The 22,500-nt window shown below is 42.6% G+C and overlaps 2 protein-coding genes and 1 long non-coding RNA gene across 4 annotated transcripts in view; 2 read left to right on the forward strand and 1 right to left on the reverse strand.

Moving 5' to 3' along the window:
• The window catches only part of LOC138058890 (DNA excision repair protein ERCC-6-like), a 27,769-nt gene extending 21,922 nt beyond the window's left edge, over window positions 1-5,847 (forward strand). For both annotated transcript variants that reach the window (XM_068904339.1, XM_068904338.1), the window contains exons 16-19: window positions 3,873-4,025; window positions 4,310-4,517; window positions 4,906-4,954; window positions 5,230-5,847. In XM_068904339.1, the coding sequence (XP_068760440.1) occupies window positions 3,873-4,025; window positions 4,310-4,517; window positions 4,906-4,954; window positions 5,230-5,619 (800 nt within the window). In that variant the 3' untranslated portion in view covers window positions 5,620-5,847. The remainder of the gene's footprint in view (window positions 1-3,872; window positions 4,026-4,309; window positions 4,518-4,905; window positions 4,955-5,229) is intronic.
• Window positions 882-1,428, forward strand: LOC138058892 (histone H2B, gonadal-like). The gene has a single exon (XM_068904341.1). It carries the CDS (start codon window positions 973-975, stop codon window positions 1,342-1,344), a length of 372 nt encoding a protein of 123 aa, XP_068760442.1. The 5' UTR covers window positions 882-972; the 3' UTR covers window positions 1,345-1,428.
• A 1,887-nt stretch (window positions 5,848-7,734) lies between the features above and the next one.
• Window positions 7,735-22,500, reverse strand: part of LOC138058894 (uncharacterized) — a 21,965-nt gene continuing 7,199 nt past the window's right edge. The window contains exon 3 of the long non-coding RNA XR_011134112.1: window positions 7,735-8,294. This is a non-coding gene — a long non-coding RNA (uncharacterized lncRNA). The remainder of the gene's footprint in view (window positions 8,295-22,500) is intronic.

Consider the following 22,500-nt stretch of genomic DNA (forward strand, 5'->3'; position numbering starts at 1 on the left):
GGCCTATAACCTGTCGTTTATCCCTACGTTGTTCCGTTTTGAAGTTATAGTAAGTAGGTTTGAATAATTTGCAACAGTCAAATGGCGGGAGGTAACGCAATATCGGCACATACTTAAATATCAAAGCATTTCTTTTATAGCGAACAAATTTGTGATCGTTTGGTTATGAAATTGATATTATTGTTCATTGTTGGTCATGACTTTCTCATTATTTGGTGGCTCCTAAAGGAGCCGTTGTGGTATTTGAGAGCTTAATTTAAGCTTTCGGTTTCTTCTCAGTCTTCTTGGGTAAAAGAACAGCTTGGATGTTGGGCAGAACACCTCCCTGCGCAATTGTTACTCCAGCCAAGAGTTTGTTCAGCTCTTCATCATTACGCACAGCAAGCTGAAGGTGACGGGGAATGATTCTTGTCTTTTTGTTGTCACGAGCAGCGTTGCCAGCCAACTCAAGAATCTCCGCGCTCAGGTATTCCAAGACGGCTGCCAAGTATACAGGAGCACCGGCGCCAACACGCTCAGCATAGTTGCCTTTGCGAAGAAGACGATGGATACGACCAACGGGGAACTGAAGCCCTGCTCGAGATGAGCGGGTCTTAGACTTGGTGCCCTTTGCTTTGCCTTTACCGCGACCAGACATGTTGAACTATCGGATCAGTTCTTTAATCTAAAAACAGAGGAAAATGCAACTAAGTGGAGGCGAAGGACAATATTTATAATACTTTCTTTTGCAGGAAGGATCGAAATGCACCAATTAAATCATGTTCATTGTTTTCGTAATTTGATAGGTTTTGTTTCGCAAGTAAGCGATTCTTATTGTGCGAAAGACAATGTAACCTCAAAGGTCAGGTGAAAAACACCAATCAGAAATCGAGAATTTCGATCCGTATGTTAATTGATCTCTCCTAAGTTTCGGTATAAATTCAAAATTCTTCAAGTAGTAGCAAGTATTTCAATACGTTCTGATCTACAGTTATGGCTCCCAAAGTTGCTGGAAAGAAAGGCGAGAAGAGAGCTGGTAAGGCAAAGGCCGCGGCTGATGGAAAGAAGAAGAGGCGAGGAAAGAGAAAGGAAAGCTATGCGATCTACATCTACAAAGTGTTGAAGCAAGTTCATCCAGACACTGGTATCTCCAGCAAAGCCATGGGCATCATGAACTCGTTCGTCAACGACATCTTCGAGCGCATCGCTGGCGAAGCTTCCCGCCTTGCTCATTACAACAAGAAGTCAACCATCAGCTCCCGCGAGATTCAGACCGCCATTAGACTGCTTCTGCCCGGTGAACTGGCTAAACACGCTGTCAGTGAAGGAACCAAAGCCGTGACGAAGTATACCAGTAGCAAGTAAACTCGCTGAGTTTCACTGCCCGCCAAAACATACAACGGCTCCTTTAGGAGCCACCAAATATTATTAAAGCAATGACCAACCTATTATATCACTCACTATAATTAGCCATATGTCCCTAGTAATTCTGACCTAAAGTAGAAATGAAATGTGACATTCACTCGTCGCTCTCGTTCATTCGATTCGAGAGTTCATTTCTCACCTTTTAAGTGAAACACGGATTAGGTCCATCTTATTGCTACTGCGAGTGAGCCGGAAGCAAACGAACGCGGCAGTTCTCTAATCGGGAGAAGAACACATTTTTCTTCGAAACGCAAGGAATTGTGATTGTGCGCGAATGTGATCTTGTCACATTGAAGATCAGAGCCTGTTCTGTTTTTCATTTCGCTCCTCGTATCCTCAAACTGCAGATAGTTCGACTGTCACGCAACAAATAAGTAAATTCGAAATCGTTCAATGAAAAAGGTCAAGAACTTGAAATGTTGTAGAAAACAAATCTTTTAACCACTTCTCCAATTCTCAGGTCTGCGAGGTGCGGTGCATCGTAGGTGAGTTATTTGTCGAAGAGTTTCACGCAACTTTCTAGAGTTTGGTATGGAGACGCCACGTTGTCCACTGGCCACCAACATCAACGGAAAACATCTGGAGTTCACTTTGCGATGAAAGCTCTTATGTTTCGCTGATGAGATCAAATACATGTGTATGACAAATCTTCCTAATTTATTTGAAATGTTCAGACTGCTGAGGTTCATAGGGATAGACGTAGGGCTATGCGATATTCGAAACTCGAGTTATTCGTCAAAGGGTACCACTCGTGTATCACGAAATTACAAAAATTCGAAAATTCGAAAAGCTATCCGTCGATAAACCTTTTAGGTCCTGATTTGAATGCGTTCTCTACTTATCATTTCATAATTTTGTCGTAGTATGTTATGTCTATATTTCTTTAAATACTTCTATTTGAAGTCGAATAGTATCCAACAACATGACGGATTGCCGAGGCGAACACGTTTTGCTCGCCGCTCCACAAAGACAACCTCTGCCACTCTTTGGAGCACAAGCATCTTTACAAGAGCATTTTACTTCTGTGTTCCACGTATCCTAACAAATTGAAACTGGCAAAGTAAAAAGCAAGCCGTGCATTTCAGCACTGAAATAATGTCACCTAGTAGCTCGTTAGCTTCAGAATAATTCTATTCCCCTTGCTGAATAGCCGAACCATAAAAATTCAGCTTCATTGATTCTCCAATGTCTAAATCAGTCGACTCCATAAAGATAAAAGGTAATTTTAGCGGTTTGACATGTTAAAATCACCCGGTAAACCACACAACAATCAGGCTGATGGCGATGTTTCTTGTTTTCAACAGCACGAAGTGGCGCGACAAAAATAGTTGGCCGATCGGAATACACTATTCGAGATTCAAAACAGTAACAAGCGATCGCGTTGCGTCAAGGGTGAAAATGGGCCTTATTGGTTACCCAGACTCGAAAGCACAAAGCGAATCGATATTTTCGTGGACGTGACATGTTCATGTCTCAGAAGCAATCCAGATGTCACACATTGTAAAAAAAAGTTGGAATTCAAACTGCTCTAATTTCAAAACAAAGCATGCTACCGAGCCGAAAACAAGCCAACAGTTATATCTTAAAAATGTCTTTTACCCGATGAAGGTAAAAACTCAAAATTTTTAATTTTAGTTTTTTCTGACGTCACGTGAAAACCATGAATAGCTTTGTATCATCGTGTCACGCACTCGCGCAAGGTGACGATTCGTAATTCAAAATGCTGTATTTTCGAAACGAAAGAGTCACGGAACTGGAAATTTGAGAAAAGATTTATTCTAGGTCATCTTCAACCTCCTTCAGGTAAAAATCCAGAAGAGCTTGCGATTTTGATTTTAGAATTTGCTGACGTCACAGTGAAAACCATCTATTGTTTTGTTTCTTCTCTTGTGGGGTCCAGAAGCAGTTTAAGTAGGGGGTCCAGGTTGGGGGTCCAGGTTTTGTACTGTCTCTTCTCAAGACGTATTAAAATCTCCTTTCAATTCCACGCACGAACCGTCGTTAAATTACCGCAAAGCATAATTGTACGCTTCCCTTCCCCCCGCCAGCATTTCTGCCATTTAGGTAAACTTAAGTTAACATAACGCGAGAGTCATCATACCATCTTAGGTCAAACGATAGTCTGCTATTGGAGTGTCCCAAGGAAAAATGCTTTCCACACACTGTGCACAAAATCTTTTCATGGAGGGGCTCATGCCTTGTGAAACAGCCTGCCTGCTCAGTTACGTGACATTCAGTCGCTGGCTGTTTTCAAAAAGGGAGTGAAGACCCGTATTTTCAGAGGAGCTTTCTTAGCTTAGATTGTATTTTTGTTCCTTGTAATCCTACGTCTGAATTTCACTAGGTTAGCTAGATTTTAGTAATTTTAGTAGATTCAAATTGATTATTAATTTTGTTTTGGTCGTAGTTCAACTACGTTTCCCAAATTTGTCATTTATTATGAACTAAATATGCTTGTTTTTTTGCAGAGATTGACGGCCGTGAGATAGAAAATCTGGTCTATCAGGAAATGTATAACCCAACGAATGCCAGCCACTCAAGTGTTGAAGATATTGAAGAACAAAAACAACACAGCGCTCGTCAAGATGAATTTATTCTTAAGCACCTTTTCAGGAAAACGGGTCAGGTTGTCACGTGCTAAATCATTACTGTAAAACATTCAATCACTTACTGAATAATCCAAAGAGGTCATAGAGCTCTTTTCCGTTAATCCGGGCATCCGAAAATGGTCCGCAAAATGGTCAAAATCTCTTTAAATAGAAACTATTTGTAGGTATTTTCATGTTGGAGACGGGTTCACAATCTTCCTTTTTTCAGGCTGCCTCTTCAACCTATCGACATCAATCTTAGATTAAGTGAAGTCAAAGCAACAAATTCCTAAAACTGCGTTTATTCACTTTCTTAGGTGTGCACAGTGCCCTGAAACATGATGTCATAATGGAATCCAGTAACCCTGATTTAGCTTTGGTTGAAGGTGAGGCAAACCGAGTAGCGCAGAGCGCTGTGGAGGCTCTTAAAAGATCGCGCCAGCGATGTCTCGGTGCGGCCAGCGGTGTTCTCACCTGGACAGGCCTGTCAGGTTCATCTGGTTTATCGGAGCCACAGCCAAAGAGGTAAAATAAGAAAAGTGTTTTGGTTGTGTGAAACTTGCTGGCCGAAGATGAAGAGCAACCTCGTAATTTACCGCGTACTCGTAGAGATTCCATCGGATTTTTTCCGTTTGGTTGCCTTGAAAATTTAAAAACTTTGGCCATTGTCTTTTTAATCTAGGCACGGATAAAAAAATGAATGGTCCTCTTTTATTTCATTTGGATGGCGCAATCTGCTGAAATTCGTTCGGGTTGTACGTGGAAGGCAAATTACTAAGTTATGAATTATACGTAATGTGGTTAAACTCAGTTCCATCACAAGACATTAAAACGACAGGGATAGTTCTCCTTGTAGCTTTAAATAGACCATTTTTTGATTCTAAAGAGTTCTTTTGTCTTACTATTTTTTCAGGCCGCGTTTCGGGAAAAAGAAGAAACCTGTGATAAATGAAGTCCCAAAAGTAAATACCATTCATTTTTATTAACTGTTTTGATCATTATCACTAGGAGATACGAACTGTTTGTATGTTTTTGGACTGCGGAGACTCACCTAAGGAAACAACATACTGCCGTAGCACAATCTAAGCAATTAGCTTGACATAACCTACACCCCCAATACAAGCGTTTGACGAAGCTTGACACACACAACGGCTGATTTTGCTGTAGCAACTGGAAAAATTATGGTATGTTTTGTTGTACTATTTCTTAACATTTTGTGTAAATGCTGTTATTCCAGACCTCTTCAAGCTCAGATAGTAAGCCTCACTTCAGTGGTGACCAAGTGGGCATGAGTAGCACAACCGCAGGAGAGTCAGAACCAGTCCACTCCAGTCATCTGCTCGCCAAAATGAGGGCGCGAAATAATCTGGTTCCTAATAGCGATTCTGGCGCTGATGGTACTGCGAACGAAAGTGACAGTTTATTGATGGAGATGAGGAATTTTATCGCTTCACAATGCGCCGTAATTGGTCAAGCAACTACTCAAGAAATTCTGGGCGAATTCGGCTTCAAACTTCCGCGGAGTGACTCGGTTGTTTTTCGCTCGATGCTGCGGCAAATTTGCACTTTTACAAGGGATTCATTGACAGGAAAAGGCATTTGGATGTTAAAAGAAGAGTTTCGATAAATGGCTGAATGAAAACGCAATAAAGATTGTTTTTAACTATGGACGGAGTGAGAGTCGTAATGGAGAGGTTAAGGACAGGAAGGCCACAATTGTAATATGCGTGTAAAATTGAGCAAACAATGGCTTACAGTTTGTTGCATTTCTCTGAAGTTCTCGTGAAACAATCAAATTTGAGTTTGCAAGTGTTTATAAGTACATGGTTTGAATGAAATTAAAACCAACAGAAAAGGGAAACAGAGGAGAATATTTGGAATACACGTAAATCGTAAGCGTAACCGCACTATCGCAGAAACTTTAGATGATATTACTGCAAATACCCTATTTAGTGGTGTAGGTGTTCGGGATTGTCTTTGGTGCAGTCTGCGATGTGCATGGAGCCTGGAGGCTGTAAACTGCAGTTTGTAGGTTATTGTTTCAATATGCACATGGCTGAAACAACCCGCCAAACCTTTACTGTTGCTAACCTTACGCCTAAAAAAATCATGTTTAAGCCAAAGGCTAGCATTTTTGTAAAGGTTTGGGCTGTTTCAGTTGTTGTAAAACAATTACCTATACAACCCTAACCTGCAGTCATCCTTTTGCAGACACTGGAGATCTACCCAGATTTTAAGAACATCGACCAAACTGAGAATCAGCTAAGAACGTCTTTCTTGGTTTTTTTAAATGACCGCACTAGCAAAACTTGCTTTGTTCTAAATTTTTATGGTAGTAGCCAAACGCGGGGCCGGGGTCGGGTGTCTTTTTTTTTGCCCAATTTTGTTGTATCAAATTTTTGCCATTCCCCTATACTGTTATTTTCGAATGTTCGGCATCCTTGCTTTATTAATGGTGGAAGTTAGTCAAAAAATAGGGAAAATACGGAAGCTACGAAAGGGACATTTTTGTTTGTTTTGCGAAATTAAGGACAGTGCCTACTAATTCAAAGGTATTTTTGCGCAGTTTACTGAATGTGTAGGAAAAGCAAATCTTAGCAAGTTTTATTGAAATCCAAAAAGAAAATTGGGGTTAGGTAACCACGCATTAAAAAAAAACAAACAAGACGCTATCGCACAAGTCGCAGGGACATGTCTCTGCGACAAGTTGCTCCATGTGTACTTCTTGCAAAACAAGTCGCTGCGACACGACGCCTGTTCGGAGCACACGCAGTGATCTCGTATGAGGGGGAATGTGAACTAGTTTTCTAATTCAATATGGCTGACCATATGATGCTCTCTCATTGGTTCATTTATATTTTGTCGCAGCGACTTGTTGCCGGAACTGTACACACGATGCAACAACGCTGCTTTCGCTAATTTTTTCGCTGCGATAAGTCGCATGAATTCAAACTGGTTTGAATTCGTGCGACTGATCGCGGCGACAAAATTCTGTCGCAGCGGCAATGGTTTTCATGAAATTAACCGTGTCACACAAGGCGATTTGTTGCGGCGACTTGTCCCCGCGACGTGTCGCAGCGACTTATCGCCTAGTGTGTCCCGGCCTTTAAGCTTTGATAATAAATTCAGTTTAAAGATAACAAAACACGCTCTTGAGTAAAATTCACTCGTTCTTCTTTAAACAAATAGTCTGCAAAAAACTAACTGCAAATTGCTGTGACGGACGTTTTCCAGCATGTCATGCATGTCTTGCAGTTGCACTAAGCAAACATTTATTGAACACACTAAGAAAGGACTGAAGTTGTTGTTTCCGCTTCATAATTACTCTTATTGTTAGTCTAATCTGATGCCAGGTCAAAACATTGTTTGGCTTTACGTTTGCACCAAAAAGTACCGAAAAAGCCAGGAGTTAACAAAAAAAGACAAGCCAAAAGACAAATGAAGGAAAAAAATAACATCGTTTTTATATCTATCTATCTACCGTTTATTTGCCTCCATCACAATAACTGATAGCTCTGAATCGAATTCTCATCGAAAGATTAATGACAATCGATCGTAAAAACACGAAGATTTCTGCAGTCTCTGATGTTTTGTCAAAAGGAAGAAATTGATCATGTGCTAGGCAACCATAAAGGTGCACGTGATCACCTTGTGCCAATTCATGATTAATAAGGGATGGGCACATCACTCCGGTCTCCGCAAAAGACCACTAGACCAACTGTAAGAAGCAAAACGCAACTTCTTGGCGAGAAAAGGTACGATTTATTACTTGGTACACCTCTTCTTATACCTTAAAGGGAACCTCCACTAAAATAACAAAATAAGTTCAAACCGCAGAACATAATGTTGGCAATTAAAATTGCTCAAACTTTTCCCAATGAAAGCGTTTATATCCGAAAAAAAATGAGTTTCAAAAACGCTTGTTTTGGCTTTCAGTTCAAATCTACCGGGCGCCGCCATCTTGAATAATTGTGACGTGTCTTGGTTGCCCTATTGTTCTGACACAAAGAGCGTTTGTTCTGGAACAATAGGGCAACCACAACGAGAAACATTTAACATTTTAGCAATGCGAGTCCAAGTGAACCCAAGCTCCCTCAATTCTTCCAAAATAGCTGGTGGTATATCGAAGGATGGTCTCCCGCGTCCGCTCCTTTTGCAAGAGGGCTTGCCTAAATCCACAGCACTGGTTTTTCTTTCTCTCAGTCTCAGCAAGTTGTTGCCACCAGTATCGATGAATTGCGCAAAAACACTCACCAAGTTCAAGAAAAAATTGCGAAGACTGTCGTTCGTCATTAATAGTATCTGCCATGACAAGAATAATAGAAAGAGCCATTTCAACGCCATTAAATACATTGGCTGCGATAGGACAGGTTACCTATTCACATAGTTAATAGCGGGGAATGGTTATGAAACCCGACAAATTTCTTTGTTGTAGGTTTTTGTTCTCTCTTTTGACCTTGACCGCACAGAACACACAATAGTTGTTTACTCCGTACTGAGGAACTAACAAATGGAAACGTGTTGGTTACGTATTCATGCATAGTGTATGAGAGCAAAACAAAAGATTGTGCACGGTCGCGGATTTTCCAACCTAAATCTTGGCATCTTTGTTTGCTCCTTTGATGTTTGCTGAGCTTCAAAACCAGTCCCCTCTATTAACTATGCTCTTCAGATTTATCTAGTAAATTGAGCAGGCTTAGCGCCAAAGGTTCTGATTCAAATTGTTCTGCCATTTTGTAAACTAAGTATACAAGTCTTCTGTCCAAATATGGAAGATAGGTCATGTGCATTATCGAATGAATATTTCTTGAATTGTAGTTTATCCAAACCGGCCATTGTTCCACGGATCGCTGATTAATTAAGAATTGGGGAAAATTGGACCCATTGTTCTGTGTATGAACAATGAGGCGGATCACCTCGCGAGGCACTGGGATCATAGTCCCGAAAAGAACGACCCCTCCCCACACAGACAGCCCATATTCCCATATCTCACAAACCCTTCCCAAAACTTATTCCCAAACCTGACATTAATCAGAAAGCTAAAGTGACACACATAATTGTTCTAGGAAGTCGTTTCCGAGGAAGCTTTGCGCCTCAGGGTCTCCTCTGTAGGAAAAGCTTGCACAAAGTTCTTCACTGAGTTCAGGTTTTGATACAACCGAGTGAGGTCAGAGGTAGTATTGTGGTCATCAACAGCCTCTGTCAGGAGAGCACTGGTATTATCGTGGCGAAGGACCTTCTCACGCTGCATGTAATAGGTAGGTGTGTGTTATCTCTCCCAACCCACATGGCTCATAACATCCGCCAATGCCGACCCCGAAAGAGCCAGTGTTATGGCACAGCCAGACCTAAAGCTATGTGCCATCTCACCTTCATCGATGCCAGCCTCTTTGAGGTACGTTTTCAATCTGCTATTCATCGCTTCCGAGGAAACAGATAAAGGAGAGACTGCACCCTGAACGGTTGTCGGCTGAAAAAGAAAGCCATCAGTTAGGTCAACCTGCATGGCACGCGAGGTAGCCATGTATCTCTCAATCGCTGCTACAGGACAAATTTTGACATTCGCACATCTTATTCCGAAACGATTCGATCTGTCTCCACGAAGCGTTTTTCCCCATGTGTGGTTAAAGAGTAACCCATCAACATTGGGAAACCTAAGGATTTCATTTGTGCGAACCTGGCCAAGGTCTTCAGGTCTGTCCCCAGAGAAAAACAAGGTTTTGAAATAGGCTTGATCTCTGGACAGGATATACATCTTAATCGGGTCGGTTTTACATGCCTCAAGCTGTCTATCGAGGTGGTCCGATAGTCTCGCCAATTTATCCAGGAATAAGGGGGTGGCCTGTTTCGGGGTCAGACCAGCGGTTGCCTGCCCTTCCTTTATGCATTTAAGGTATTTCCGCACTAACAAAGAGGCATCAGGGTTTCCCAGGCCAAGCCTTTCCTCCCAGTCCCCATAGCCCTAAGCTTGCCAATTAGGGAGTCAACGGAACCCGCAGCCAGCCGGTGAGGGCAACCACACTGAGAGGGGCACGTGAGCCCCCGACGAGGGCATCCAACCGCATGGACCTGAGTCTTCCCTCTTTTGTCCTTCCACACCAAGAAACGAACCAAATCGTGAGGAGAGGCAGACATTAGGTCCTTGGGCAGTGGCAGGGAAGCTAAAAACTGACACAACCGGTCGATCAACCGAGATTTCTGACGTTCATATGGGGATTGTTTATTAAACAGCTGGGCCGGGATTTGATTGATTCGACATCGATCTCGAGGGGTTGTTGCTGCGGCGGGGACAACAACATGCGCCTTGCGTATCCGCATTGCTGGCAAAACCTGAACAGCCTGTTGTTTGGATAAGAACACTGAGGGCAGGCCACTGCCGGGACCCAGATTCTGGAAACCTCGCGAAGGAGCTAGGGAGAGACGAGAAAAAGTTATGAAAAAGAGATGAGACAGCACAAAACAAGGTTAAGCTTGGTTTATTGAATTCACTGTAAAGGCAAAAAAGGATTCTACTTTCCACGCCTTACTCCTCCGTTCTTTTAAAAAGAGAAGACCGTCAGCAATCAAAGCATACTCTGAAGGCCCAAAGGTCCCAAGGGATAGGGCCATAATCCACGAAGCTATCTTTAGCTGGACGAAGTAGCACGCCAACATCACCTTGCCTGGCCAGACGCAGTCGTAGCGAACACTCAGCATGGAGGATAGGCCACCAGTAAGGCCGAGGGTACCTGTCCGGTACCACAATAGTGCAACCCGCCTTCTGTTCCCGAAGGAATTTTAAAACAGGACCAATAAGCAGAAAAGGGGGGGGGGGGGGGGGGAAACAAAACAGCTCTCAAAGCCTGAACCCTTCAACCGAGCAATGTGTTGAGTAAACAAATTGACACCTATGGCTTGGGGCGTAGGTACTGGCGCAATGTGCGGAAGTGGGATGCCATTGTTGTCCCTTTGGGTATTGGAATCTAAAGCCATGAGGTCACAAGTGTGACCTTGTGGGCCGCCAAACATACTCTGGACAGTCGACCAAATCCTGGGATTAAGGGTGGAGTCCACAAGCGAAAGGCGTCGAGAAGGAGCGTCGGCTGGGTTATCAGGCGACTTAAAGAGCTGCAGGGAGATCGCCACATTGAGGTCCACATTCGTCTAAAAAAGATCTTTCAAGGCCTCCAGCATAGAATGAGAGCTGGCGTACTTCCTTTCCCAACAGCCATAGAGCACTGTACTGTCGACCAGAACGTTCACGCGACGATTCCTGACAACATCGTCCAAGGATCGGAGCGTACGAGAAAGTGCAACTGTCTGTCTCACATGAATTGGAGATGACCGCATGGTTTCACACCATGAATCACCAACTTCTTGTACGACTTGACCATCACTGTTCAACAGTGCCCCGCCCCAACCCGAACCAGACGCATCCGAAGCCAATGAGAGTGAAACATGGCCCTCTTCACGCCAGGTCATATGGCCTTCCCATGTGTCAAGGAATCGCCAGTATTCAAGTTCCTTTCGAAGGGGGCCAGTGATCTTGACAAATTTCGTACACTTAAGGGCTCTGGAGACCGCAAGGTTCATCTCTCTAGTAAACAGCTTCCCTGCTGGAACAACCCAGCTGAAAGAAATACATTTGCCAATAATCTTCCGGATGCTAACCAATGACACAGACCGCTCAGATAGTATCTGCTTTCGAAGCTCAGCAAATTTCTAGATCTTGTCAGACGGCAGAGAAAAGGCTGTAAGTGTTGAATCACAGCAAAGTCCCAGATAAACAAGGTGTTGAACAGGTACAAAGACAGACTTAGCAAGGTTCAGGAAGTATCCCAAAGATGTTAAAATACAAACTGCTATATGGTTGGCTGCTGCCGCCAATTCGAAACTGCTTGGCCCGGGGATCTGAGTACCGGTCTGTTCAAGTGACCTGGGTCTACGCTGCCCCACATGGCCATCATCAATATACTGGCAACATGGAACACCTTGACTCCGGATTTCCTGGGTTGCTACCATGCCGAGGGACTGGTAAATACATGGGGAGATTTTCCAGCCAAAGGGAAGCACGTGGTTAACGAACCACCATCCCCCCCACTGGAAACCCATTAGCAGTCGACATTAGCAGGTCATTGAGCTTGGTCTGAAAATGGTCCTTCTCCAAGTAGCGTGTAACATCAACGAGCGAATCAAGACGGAAGGGCATAACCCGCATCTAACGGTTCAGGTAGCGCTGGTCCTGACACAGGCGAGGCTTGCTCGGTTCGACAGTCAGTGGCGTCACAATTGATGGGGGGGGGGGGGGGGGCACATTGTCCAACCCTTCCATGGACGCCAACGGCACCGACAGCAATGCGATCCATTATGGTTTTTGAGATGAACTCTGTAAACGGCTTACAAGAGTTGTGGTTATGAAACAATCTTGGCTCAGGGAAGCTGGAATCGTAGGTGCAGCCACCAAACTGTCTCTTGAACGGTTGGACAAAGTCGTAGACAGACACTTTTTTCTGGATCCAACCCATTATTTCATCTCTGTTGGGTAGATCTTGGGTTAGCTTATCCCAAACATCGAGATGTTGGTGAATTTCACCCGCAATGAAACACTCGGGGTCACGTACCCATAAAGAGGGCAACCTTGAAGCGGCATACGGCGGTTTTCCCATAACAAAGCATTCATGATCTGGGACTGATGCCCTCACAGCGGCCCCCGGGAGAGTTGTCCAGCGGACTTCCCGTTGATGTAACAATGCGGCTGCCACCATTGGGTTAAAGTTGGACACAATTTCCCAATCAGGTACTAGATACTGTTGAGGACATTGTCTTTTGTATCAGGTGGCTAACGGAGATACAAAGAGAGTGACGGGTGAGAAATGGGATCCCCCGGAGACCAGCGGAGGACAACAGTCCCGGCGCAACTGCAAGAGTCGGGCACAAAGGGCTTTAGAACACCCTGGGACAATTGACCCCACTGGAGGAAGAGTTAAGGGCCGCAAAAGAAAGAAATAGCTACAACAAATGATAATTAACTTAGAGACGTTTATTTCAGATCGTACCTTCATGCAGAAAGATGTACAAGATAAACACTCTTGACCTATTTCAATTCATGGGGGACTGAAGGCAGTTTCGGGCAATTTGCCCAAGACGGCGACACTTGAAACACCTGACCTTTCTAGTTGTCGGCAGTTGTCTACCCCCACCCCTGGGGTACGGCCAATCCTGGACGGGTCTAGAATATCCTGCACCACCATCCCTGGGTGTCAGTGACAAAGGAACTGACGACTTATACATCTTAGCAACTGTCTTGGCATTTTTTTCAATATCATTCCCAAGCATATGAGTCACCAGATCCAACAATCTTGGGCTGGGAGGGTGCTTTTTGCAGCTTGTAGGGACGGCAGTAAACCTTCTTGCATCCGCGTGTGCGGCACGACGGGCAACATCCTCTAAATGTTCTAGTTCCCCAATTAGTGCGTATGGAACGAATACATTAGGAGGACGGGAGACCAGTTGGCGGACCATGAGGAGAGCTTGGTCAACTATAGACGTCTGGGCTGCCTGTGACACCCCATCCACTTGTTCTCGAAGCTGCCTTACTTGATCCTAAGCAAATATAAGGAAGGGGGGGCGGGAAGCTCAGTAATCGCCCAACATAAGTGATGGCAGCTAAACCTAACCCAGTAAGTATGCCCGGCCAAAAAGGGCCCCCCTTGCGCCATTTGGGGCTGTTGAACTTGTTGAACTTGTATAGGAGGAGCTGGTGGAGCCGGTGGAGCAGGCGGCTGAGGTGGAACAGGGACTTGAGCCATTTGAAGGAAACAAAACGCACTTCTAACGAGTGGCCGCGGGTTTTACGGGAAAACAGAGGCCCACCAGAGGGGGCATACACATTTATAGCCTTGAATATATTAAACAGTGCGAGTCCCATGCTTTCCGTCACATTCCAACACTTAATCAGCTCCCGTTGGGAATATTGGCCGGTTTGAATAATCGAATGAACTTTGCTGGAATCATCCAATGAATATTGCTTGAATTGTTTCATAAATGACACCCTGCAAGCAGAGCCTTTCTTTTGCTTGCTCGATTTTGGCGTTCTCGAGAAAGGCTCAGCATGAATCGAGTAACATCTTTATTGAATATGCGCTGCATGTTGACATGATACAGACTCAAACCCAAGCCTAGTATGCAACATCTCGCTGCCATCTTGGTTTTTCATGGTTCAGCGGGCTCAATTATAACCATCGGTTTTGTCACTAAAGGGACGCTCGCACTGGAATAACCGGTTTCACGAGAGAAAACAAGATTGACTAGTCCAGAAGCTCGGGCAGCGGCGGCTTCAAAGAGTTGACGCGATTTAATTCGGGCAGAGCCTACTTTTCTCCTCCTCAGTAAAGAAAAAGACAAAAGGAGGCTCTGCTGGCAGGGTGCATAAATGGAGGAGAGAATCGAATGCGTATGAAGGCAAATTTATCGAATTTTGCTACAAGTTTATCGAATGTATTGAACAAACTCAAATGTATTTGTATTTTATTGTTAATATGTGGAAATTATCCAACTCTTATATGCGACATCGAATATTGACACATTTCGGCAACCATACTACACTGCATTTTTAAAATTCCGGTCTTTTGGCAGCGTGGTCGTTTGTTCGGAATTTTTTTTTGAACACGAGAGAATGCCGAGAATGCTTACTAGGCGTAATTACTTCTCGAATATTCTTAAAAGTTCCCAAATGCTAATATTACTACCATTTACGTCCATCCTTGAAGTGTGACGAATTTTGCGCGAAGTTTCACTTTTCAAACGTTAACGGTTTCCCGGTTATGTATCACTTTTGACCAATGAAACGTTGGCGGTTATGTTGTGAAATTGACAACGTTTTTGAGGACATACCAGCATGTTTTGTTCACGTTCTCTCAAAGTTTTCAGGTTTTTCGTTACACTTGCCACAAGTCGACCTCACGATAATCCCAGGAGAAAGTGTTTTGCCGAGCGAAACGTGATTTAGATGAGCGAGTTCCGCGTGTATCTAGACGAAGGACTTTTCGAAAGTGTAGTTGTTCGTGAGAGCGTTCAGGTTTTGCATGACCGCCCTAATAACGTCTCTGCTCGTTTTGCAATGGAAACAAAAAAATTCAAAGTCAACAAGTTTGGAATGAGGTAAATTACTGTCCAGGAGTCGCCTGAGATCAAGATTTTAAATGCTCCTTGAAGTGTGTGTGTGCGCAGGATGCCCTAGACGCAGAAATATTTCCTCCTCGATCTTTCTAGCTTCACTTCGGTTTCATGTATATTTTTTCTCATAGTTGCTGAATCTCTTCTTGGTAAAGTATACCAAATTCCATATTCTGTGTCTTTGGAAACTCACGGGAGAGATGTTTATGACTCTTCTAGATTCCTAGGCAGATTCATAAATATCTCCGCTCTCACAGAAAACCTGAAAACTTGAAGAGCACATGAACAAAACATGCTGGTATGCCCACAGGCGGCGCAGAGTCGGAAGGTAAACAATTATAAGGATTTGTATGGGAATCTCGATAACAAACTGAAAAAGATATTTACCCGCAAAAGTTCTTAATAAAAAAGCCGCACTTTATTGTCGCGGTGAATTTCTCGCTTTTTGTGTGGTTATTTGCCTGATTAAATGCGATTTAAGCGACTTCTCAAATTCCCGAGTTGTCACTTGTACCTAAATGAAGGAAAGGCTGGAAAGTAATTTCTAGCTTTCCTCACATCTCGTCGATAAAATCACACTTCTCCGGCATCAGTCACGCTCAAACTCCGGCGATGGCTACACGGATAAATTTACTTCTCCTTGACCAAGTTTCAAGGTCCAGCGAGAATCCATTGCTGAGAAACCGCGAAAAATATTCAAATTTTCAAAATCCCTCGAGGCTCGCTTGCCACGAATTTTGACACAGCTGGTCAACCGCTCACTTATTTGCTCTCACCGTATCGAGGCTCAAGAGAACGGTTGACCAGCCGTGTCAAAATTCGTTGCAAGCGAGCCTCGAGGGATTTTGAAAATTTGAATATTTTTCGCGGTTTCTCAGCAATGGATACTCGCTGGACCTTGAAACTTGGTCAAGGAGAAGTAAATTTATCCGTGTAGCCATCGCCGGAGTTTGAGCGTGACTGATGCCGGAGAAGTGTGATTTTATCGGCGAGATGTGAGGCAAGCTAGAAATTACTTTCCAGCCTTTCCTTTATTTATGTACGACAACCCGGGAAAGTTGAGAAGTCGCTTAAATCGCATTCAATCAGGCAAATAACCACACAAAAAGCGAGCAGTTCACCACGACAATAAAGTACGGCTTTTTTATTGAGAACTTTTGCGGGTAAATATCTTTTTCAGTTTGTTATCGAGATTCCCATACAAATTCTTATAATTGTTTACCTTCCGACTCTGGGCCGCCTGTGGTATGCCGTCAAATACGTGGTCAATTTCAAAACATAACCGCCAACGTTTCATTGGTCAAAAGTGACACACAACCGGACAAACCGTTAACGTTTGAAAAGTAAAACTTCGCGCAAAATTCGTCACGCTTCAATCAAGCACGCAAATGGTAGTAATCAACAATGCACGAACAAAAAGTTTTTGTCAGTACTTATTTAAACGTCTAGCGACAAAAAAAATGAAAATAAAATAAAATAGTTAAAGTTAAAATGGGATAGACAAAGAAATAAACAAATCAACAGTCGAATCATGCTACCATGTTTCTATAAATCCACCTTTTACAAATCCGTGTTTTACAAATCTACCTTTTACAATTCCATGTTTTACAAATCTACCTTTCGCAAATCCAGGTTTTACAAATCCAGTCTATCTTTTACAAATCCAATCCCCCGGTCCAATCCAGTCTATATTTTACAATGCCCTATTTCCAGAAGTGTTTTGAAGTGGCCGTGTATTCTGGAGTTAAGCCGGTTTGGAGTTTATGCTCGCTCTCCACGGATTCGACGGGCCAACTGAATGTCTTTGGGCATAATAGTGACTCGCTTGGCGTGAATGGTGCACAAGTTCGTATCTTCAAAAAGACCAATCAGATAAGCTTCACTCGCTTCTTGAAGAGCCATCACAGCAGAACTCTGGAAGCGTACATCGGTCTTGATATCTTGAGCGATTTTACGCACAAGGCGCAGGAAGGGCAGCCTGCGGATCACCAGCTCGGTGGACTTCTGGTAACGACGGATCTCACGAAGAGCGACTGTTCCAGGCCTGTAACGATGAGGTTTCTTCACTCCACAAAATCGCTTGCGTGCCGATTGCTTTGTTCGAGTCATCGTTATTAAACGAATAGGTAGGTGCAAATAATCACTGAATCATGGCAGTTGTGTTTGCGCAAAAAAACTTATACCTGGCTAGCTACTCTTTGATTGGTTCAAAATTTAACAATCCCATTGTCTAATCTCAATTTGTATTTTTTTTTCAGTTTGAGTTTCTATGGCAAGCCAAACATGACAAAAGTGCATTGAGTTTGAAATCATCTATCGAGTTTTATTAATCGATATGTGAGATCAAGCAATCACTGTGTGTCAAAATAACACAAACTGTGGTGATAAACATTGTATTCCAACGCATTTTTTATAAAATTTCACGTTTCGTATGCTAGTCAACATACATTTTCAAAAGTGACCGTTACAATATATAAATATATAGTTTTCAAAAATTGTAACGGTCACTTTTGAAAATGTATGTTGACTAGCATACGAAACGTCAAGTTTTATAAAAAATGCGTTGGAATACAATGTTTATCAATGCTGTTTGTGTTATTTTCTTAATCAAGCTATACGATGGCCTAAGAACAAGAGTTCACCCTACCAGTTTGAGTGATCAGTAATCGAGATTTAAAAACTACAATGCCAGAATTAGAAATCACTAATCGAAAATAGAATCACCAAACGAGTTCCAGTGTTCGATGTGTGAGATAAAGAAATCACCATACGAGAAAGGCGCAATGTGCTGAGAACCAGTCATCGCATGACGAGTTTGAGAAAGCACCAAACGAGAATAAAAGTTCACTATGTGATAATAATCAATCATACGTGAAGTAGTCACTCAGAGAGAGTGGAAAATATGGCGAACCTTTTCGACACCAGTGACACTGATGACTTGAGAGACTTTTTGGATTCCAGCGAGTCTTTATTTGGTCAGCAGGTTATTTGGGACATTTGATAGAAATCTTCTATGAAGTTACAGGCCAGTGGAAAGGTACTGTGATGGCGCATCGTCAACTAGTAGTGAAACGCGAACAGCCGGTGGACAGGAAGTTAATGACAAGTCTGCATGGACTTGTTTAGTGTGGTTTCTGTGGTCACCTCGCATTAGAGCCTTAACGTTATTTTTTTGTACTAGCGAGCATGCCTTTAAAGAGATTTACCTCTTTCGTATGCTATTATTGGAGGTCACGGTTTAGGTCATGCTCCAGTACTTTTATTTACTGCCTGTGTCATTAGCCTTTTGTGATTTCTAGAATTTCTTGATTTTCTGAGCATACTCGAGATATGGCACAATAACTCTGTTGAGCACTCCGCCAATAACCGGTATATACATGCACATCTAATACTCCTAGCAGTCAGGAGACTAGAAATGATATCATTGGCATCACCTATTGTCATTAATGTGCCAACCATAGCCTCATTGGTGTCAAAGTGTCTTTTGTTCGTGTGGTTGGCTTATTTGAATAACAAAAGCAATGTTTGTAAACAGATATCTTCCCTATACAGGATGTTAAGAAACGGTCAGTGCTGAAAAAGAAGCAGGACAAAAAGAAGACCTAACAAATTGGCAAGCTAAAATAAATCAACACACAAGGACCTAAATTTACACTAGGTACAACAGTTAAGTTGTGTCTTATAGTTGGTAGTGCATATCTTTAAAAGGTAGCAGTTGACTCAACATCATAGTGAGCAGGGGGAGACTGTTCCACAACAAGATGGAACGAGGAAAAAAGGAAAATCTGTACACATTACTATGGGCAAAAATATGTCTAAACTTGCAAGGATGATTAGAACGAGTGCCGCTATAAGCTAAATCCACAGCTGAAGGAAGGGTTAGGTGGGTTTAAATTGTGTACAGCTTTGAATGTCATAGTTACAGCACTAAGGTGATGACGGACTTCAAGGGTGTCCCAGCCAAGCATTTGCTGAATGGAGGTGACACTGGAGGACCTTGAGTAAACGGAGCAGACGAATCCTCTAGCACATCGTTGAAAGGTTTCCAGAGTATTTATGTGCTGTCTTTCAAAAGGATTTCATGCAGCTGACCCATATTCAGCATGAAGTCTTACAAGAGAATTGTACGCTTGGCTCTTACCATACTGACTACATTAACAAAAATTTCCACTGACATAAGAGGTATCTTCATCGCCTTACTATTTTTAACAAATTTGACGTGGGAATCCCATTCTAGGTTATTCTGCATGAAAACACGACGATATTTATGGCAAGAGATTGGCTCTAACAGGTGGTATGCTACAAAGCCTATAGTTGGCTGGAAGCACCCCTTAACTCTCAATGGCCACTTACGGATTTTACTGTGTCTAGCAACAGACGATTTATTCGTCAATGAAGCCCCCCCCCCGGGGGGAGGGGCGGGGGGCTTAAAGGATTAAGGGGTGACTTGGTCATTGACATAATATTACATTTAGTTAGAATAAAACAAGTAATGGCCTAAGAAGATAGAGTGTCAAGGTCTTTTTAAAATAGACTGTCATCATGAATACTTGAATTTTCAGAGTAAAGAACACTATCATCAGTAAGTAATTTAATTGTCAAACACAGGTTAAAAACCATGTCATTAGTACATATCAGGAACAAGAGAGGTCCAAAGACGGTGCCTTGAAGGAAACCAGAGGTGACGTTGGTCCAGGATGACGTCGATACCGGAACACATTGCAAGCGGTCCAGAAGGAAGTTAGATTCATCTTCCAATGGTGAAAACACCCAAAACAATCCACGTCACAGATGTAGCCACAAAAACTCTGCTTATTTGTTTATCGAACCCTCTTTCGAAAGATTCCAATCCTACGAGCTCGTATTCTCCATAAACTTCTTCAGAAGTCTGGATATGGTGCCGCTTAGGGGATCCAAAAAGTCTCTCAAGTCATCAGTGTCACTGGTGTCGAAAAGGTTCGCCAAATTTTCCACTCTCTCTGAGTGACTACTTCACGTATGATTGATTATTATGTACAATTTTGCGTGCACTGCTGACTTCCGTAGCTCACTGGCTCGAGCAAAGGTAATCGATATTCTCACATGGTGAGGTTTTATTCTCGTCTGGAGCTTTCTCAAACTCGTCATGCGATGACTGGTTCTCAGCACATTGCGGCATCAATCTTACGCTCGATATGTGGTTTCCCTTTCTCGTATGGTGATTTCTTTATCTCACACATCGAACACTGAAACTCCTTTGGTGATTATAATTCTCGATTAGTGATTTCTAATTCTTGCATTGTAGTTTTTAAATCTCGATTACAGATCACTCAAACTGGTAGGGTGATATTCATTTCTAATACATTGGTTTCTTGATCTCACATATCGATTAATAAAACTCGATAGATGATTTCAAACTCAATGTACTTTTGTCATGTTTGGGTAAGTTTCGATCCGAAAAACATAAATCACTCATGATCATATCTGACCGTTACAACAGACAACCCTAAGGATGCAAGAGTGCGTGACGTCACGTTATACGGCCGACTCAACTGATCCAGGAAAATGTACCATAAAGACTTCAAACCGAAATGTTCTCTTTTCGAAAATTCATCTTACGGACCAGATAAATAAAGTTCACTAACCCACTATTTTCTGCGCTGTCCTGAGTGATTTGATGGGTATATGGGACGGTCGATTTCCCCTTCAAATCCGACGCGTCGTCACAAAGAACGTTTTCAACCAACCTCTAGGTACACCAATAACAATAGAAAAATGTACGACTTCTGGTGGACGAACAAAAGAAGCCAATTAGAGATCTTTTGTTTTCGTCCACCAACATGGCGGCGATGACGTCACGTGAATACCTTCTATACAATACAAATAGACAAGGCGTGCAACTTCAAAGAGAGCTCACGGCCGAGTGCCTGCAGAATTTAGCCGAATTTCTCCCATTTCCAAAGGTCGCTCACCTCCCAGCCTTGGGCATATCAAAAGTTGATAATTTTGCTAGCATCATGCCAAAAATCATCGCATTTATACTGCTCTGTAACTTCAAAATCCTGCTCGATTTCCAAGCTTCGCTCAGGTCTTTGCTATCGCTATATGATCGGCACTACCCTGGATGCCAGAGGAATTGTTTTTTTCAACGTCGGAGAGAACGCTCAGCGATTCCAAATTACCCTGGGTGCCAGAGGATTTTTTTTCAAGGTCGGAGAGAACGCTCAATGATACCAAATGAACGGTCGAGGACGAAAAAAAATAGGTCCGCAATGCGTACTTGGGGTCTTATTCTTAGTTTAACTCCATTCAGCCCACCATGCGTCCATGCATGATTGGTTGAAAATTTGCCATAACAATGCAGCAGTGAAATGGGTTCCTTAAATTCAAATTCAAATTTCAGGACCAGTTCTGAATTGTACATTGATGACTTGCCGCTATTCTTTCTCTTATTGCCATTTGCACAGTTTAGACAACTTTTGGTGCACACTACATCATCTCTATCAGCTATTTGCTAGTACCAGACGCACTAGAATGGCTAAGAAACAAGCATGGCACTATCATACATTCATATGATCTTATAAATGATCAAGAGAATGCTGAAATTTAACTAGAATTCTAAGATGAATCATCAGTAGATAAGGTGTTCAATGAACAAGTACCATCAGAGCTTGGTGCAAATTCCCAAACTACTGGAAATCACAGTCCATCAGCAATAACAATGTATAAACAGCCAAGAGGAATATCTGATGACCAATTACGTCAATCAGTTAGATCGTTAAATAATTAAAAATGCAACGCAAAGCTTACAACAGGGTGCTTTCATGGACTAGAAATAAAATGAAAACCTCAACAGTCTGAAGTCACAAAATGTTTAACCAGTTTATTTGTTTACAACTGGAAGTGGTGGTGCTGGGAAAAGCCATTTAATTAAAACAATTTACCACACTGTAGTAAAAACCTATAGACATGCTCCAATGAATCCTGAGAATCCAACAGTGTTACTAGCAGCATCTACTGGAGTAGCAGTGATAAACATTGATGGTACACACAGCATTAGCAATACCTAAAAGTGCAGGTGATGATGTGGAGGAAAATCCAGGTCCTACAGTATTTGATATCATTGATCCAACAACCACTGTGTCCGCTGACTCTACTCAAGGAAATGAAGCAATCTTTGGTGTGAATGCTGGTAAGCAATGTCACTTACCACTATTATATACCATCAAATACAAGATATTAGTTTGTGGACTAATTCTACTTTGAACAATATTTTGGTTATTGGAAATAATCTATACAGTGCTATAAGATGTTCTGTGCCAACAAATGACTATGCTATTTGTTAACTGATGTTCCAGACATGGTTTCAATATTT

The sequence above is a fragment of the Montipora capricornis genome, chromosome 8 (assembly GCF_036669925.1).
Source record: "Montipora capricornis isolate CH-2021 chromosome 8, ASM3666992v2, whole genome shotgun sequence".
Classification (NCBI taxonomy): domain Eukaryota; kingdom Metazoa; phylum Cnidaria; class Anthozoa; order Scleractinia; family Acroporidae; genus Montipora; species Montipora capricornis.

Excerpts from the sequence above, each read along its gene's own strand:
- LOC138058892 (XM_068904341.1), top strand. The coding sequence starts at position 973 with ATGGCTCCCAAAGTTGCTGGAAAGAAAGGCGAGAAGAGAGCTGGTAAG.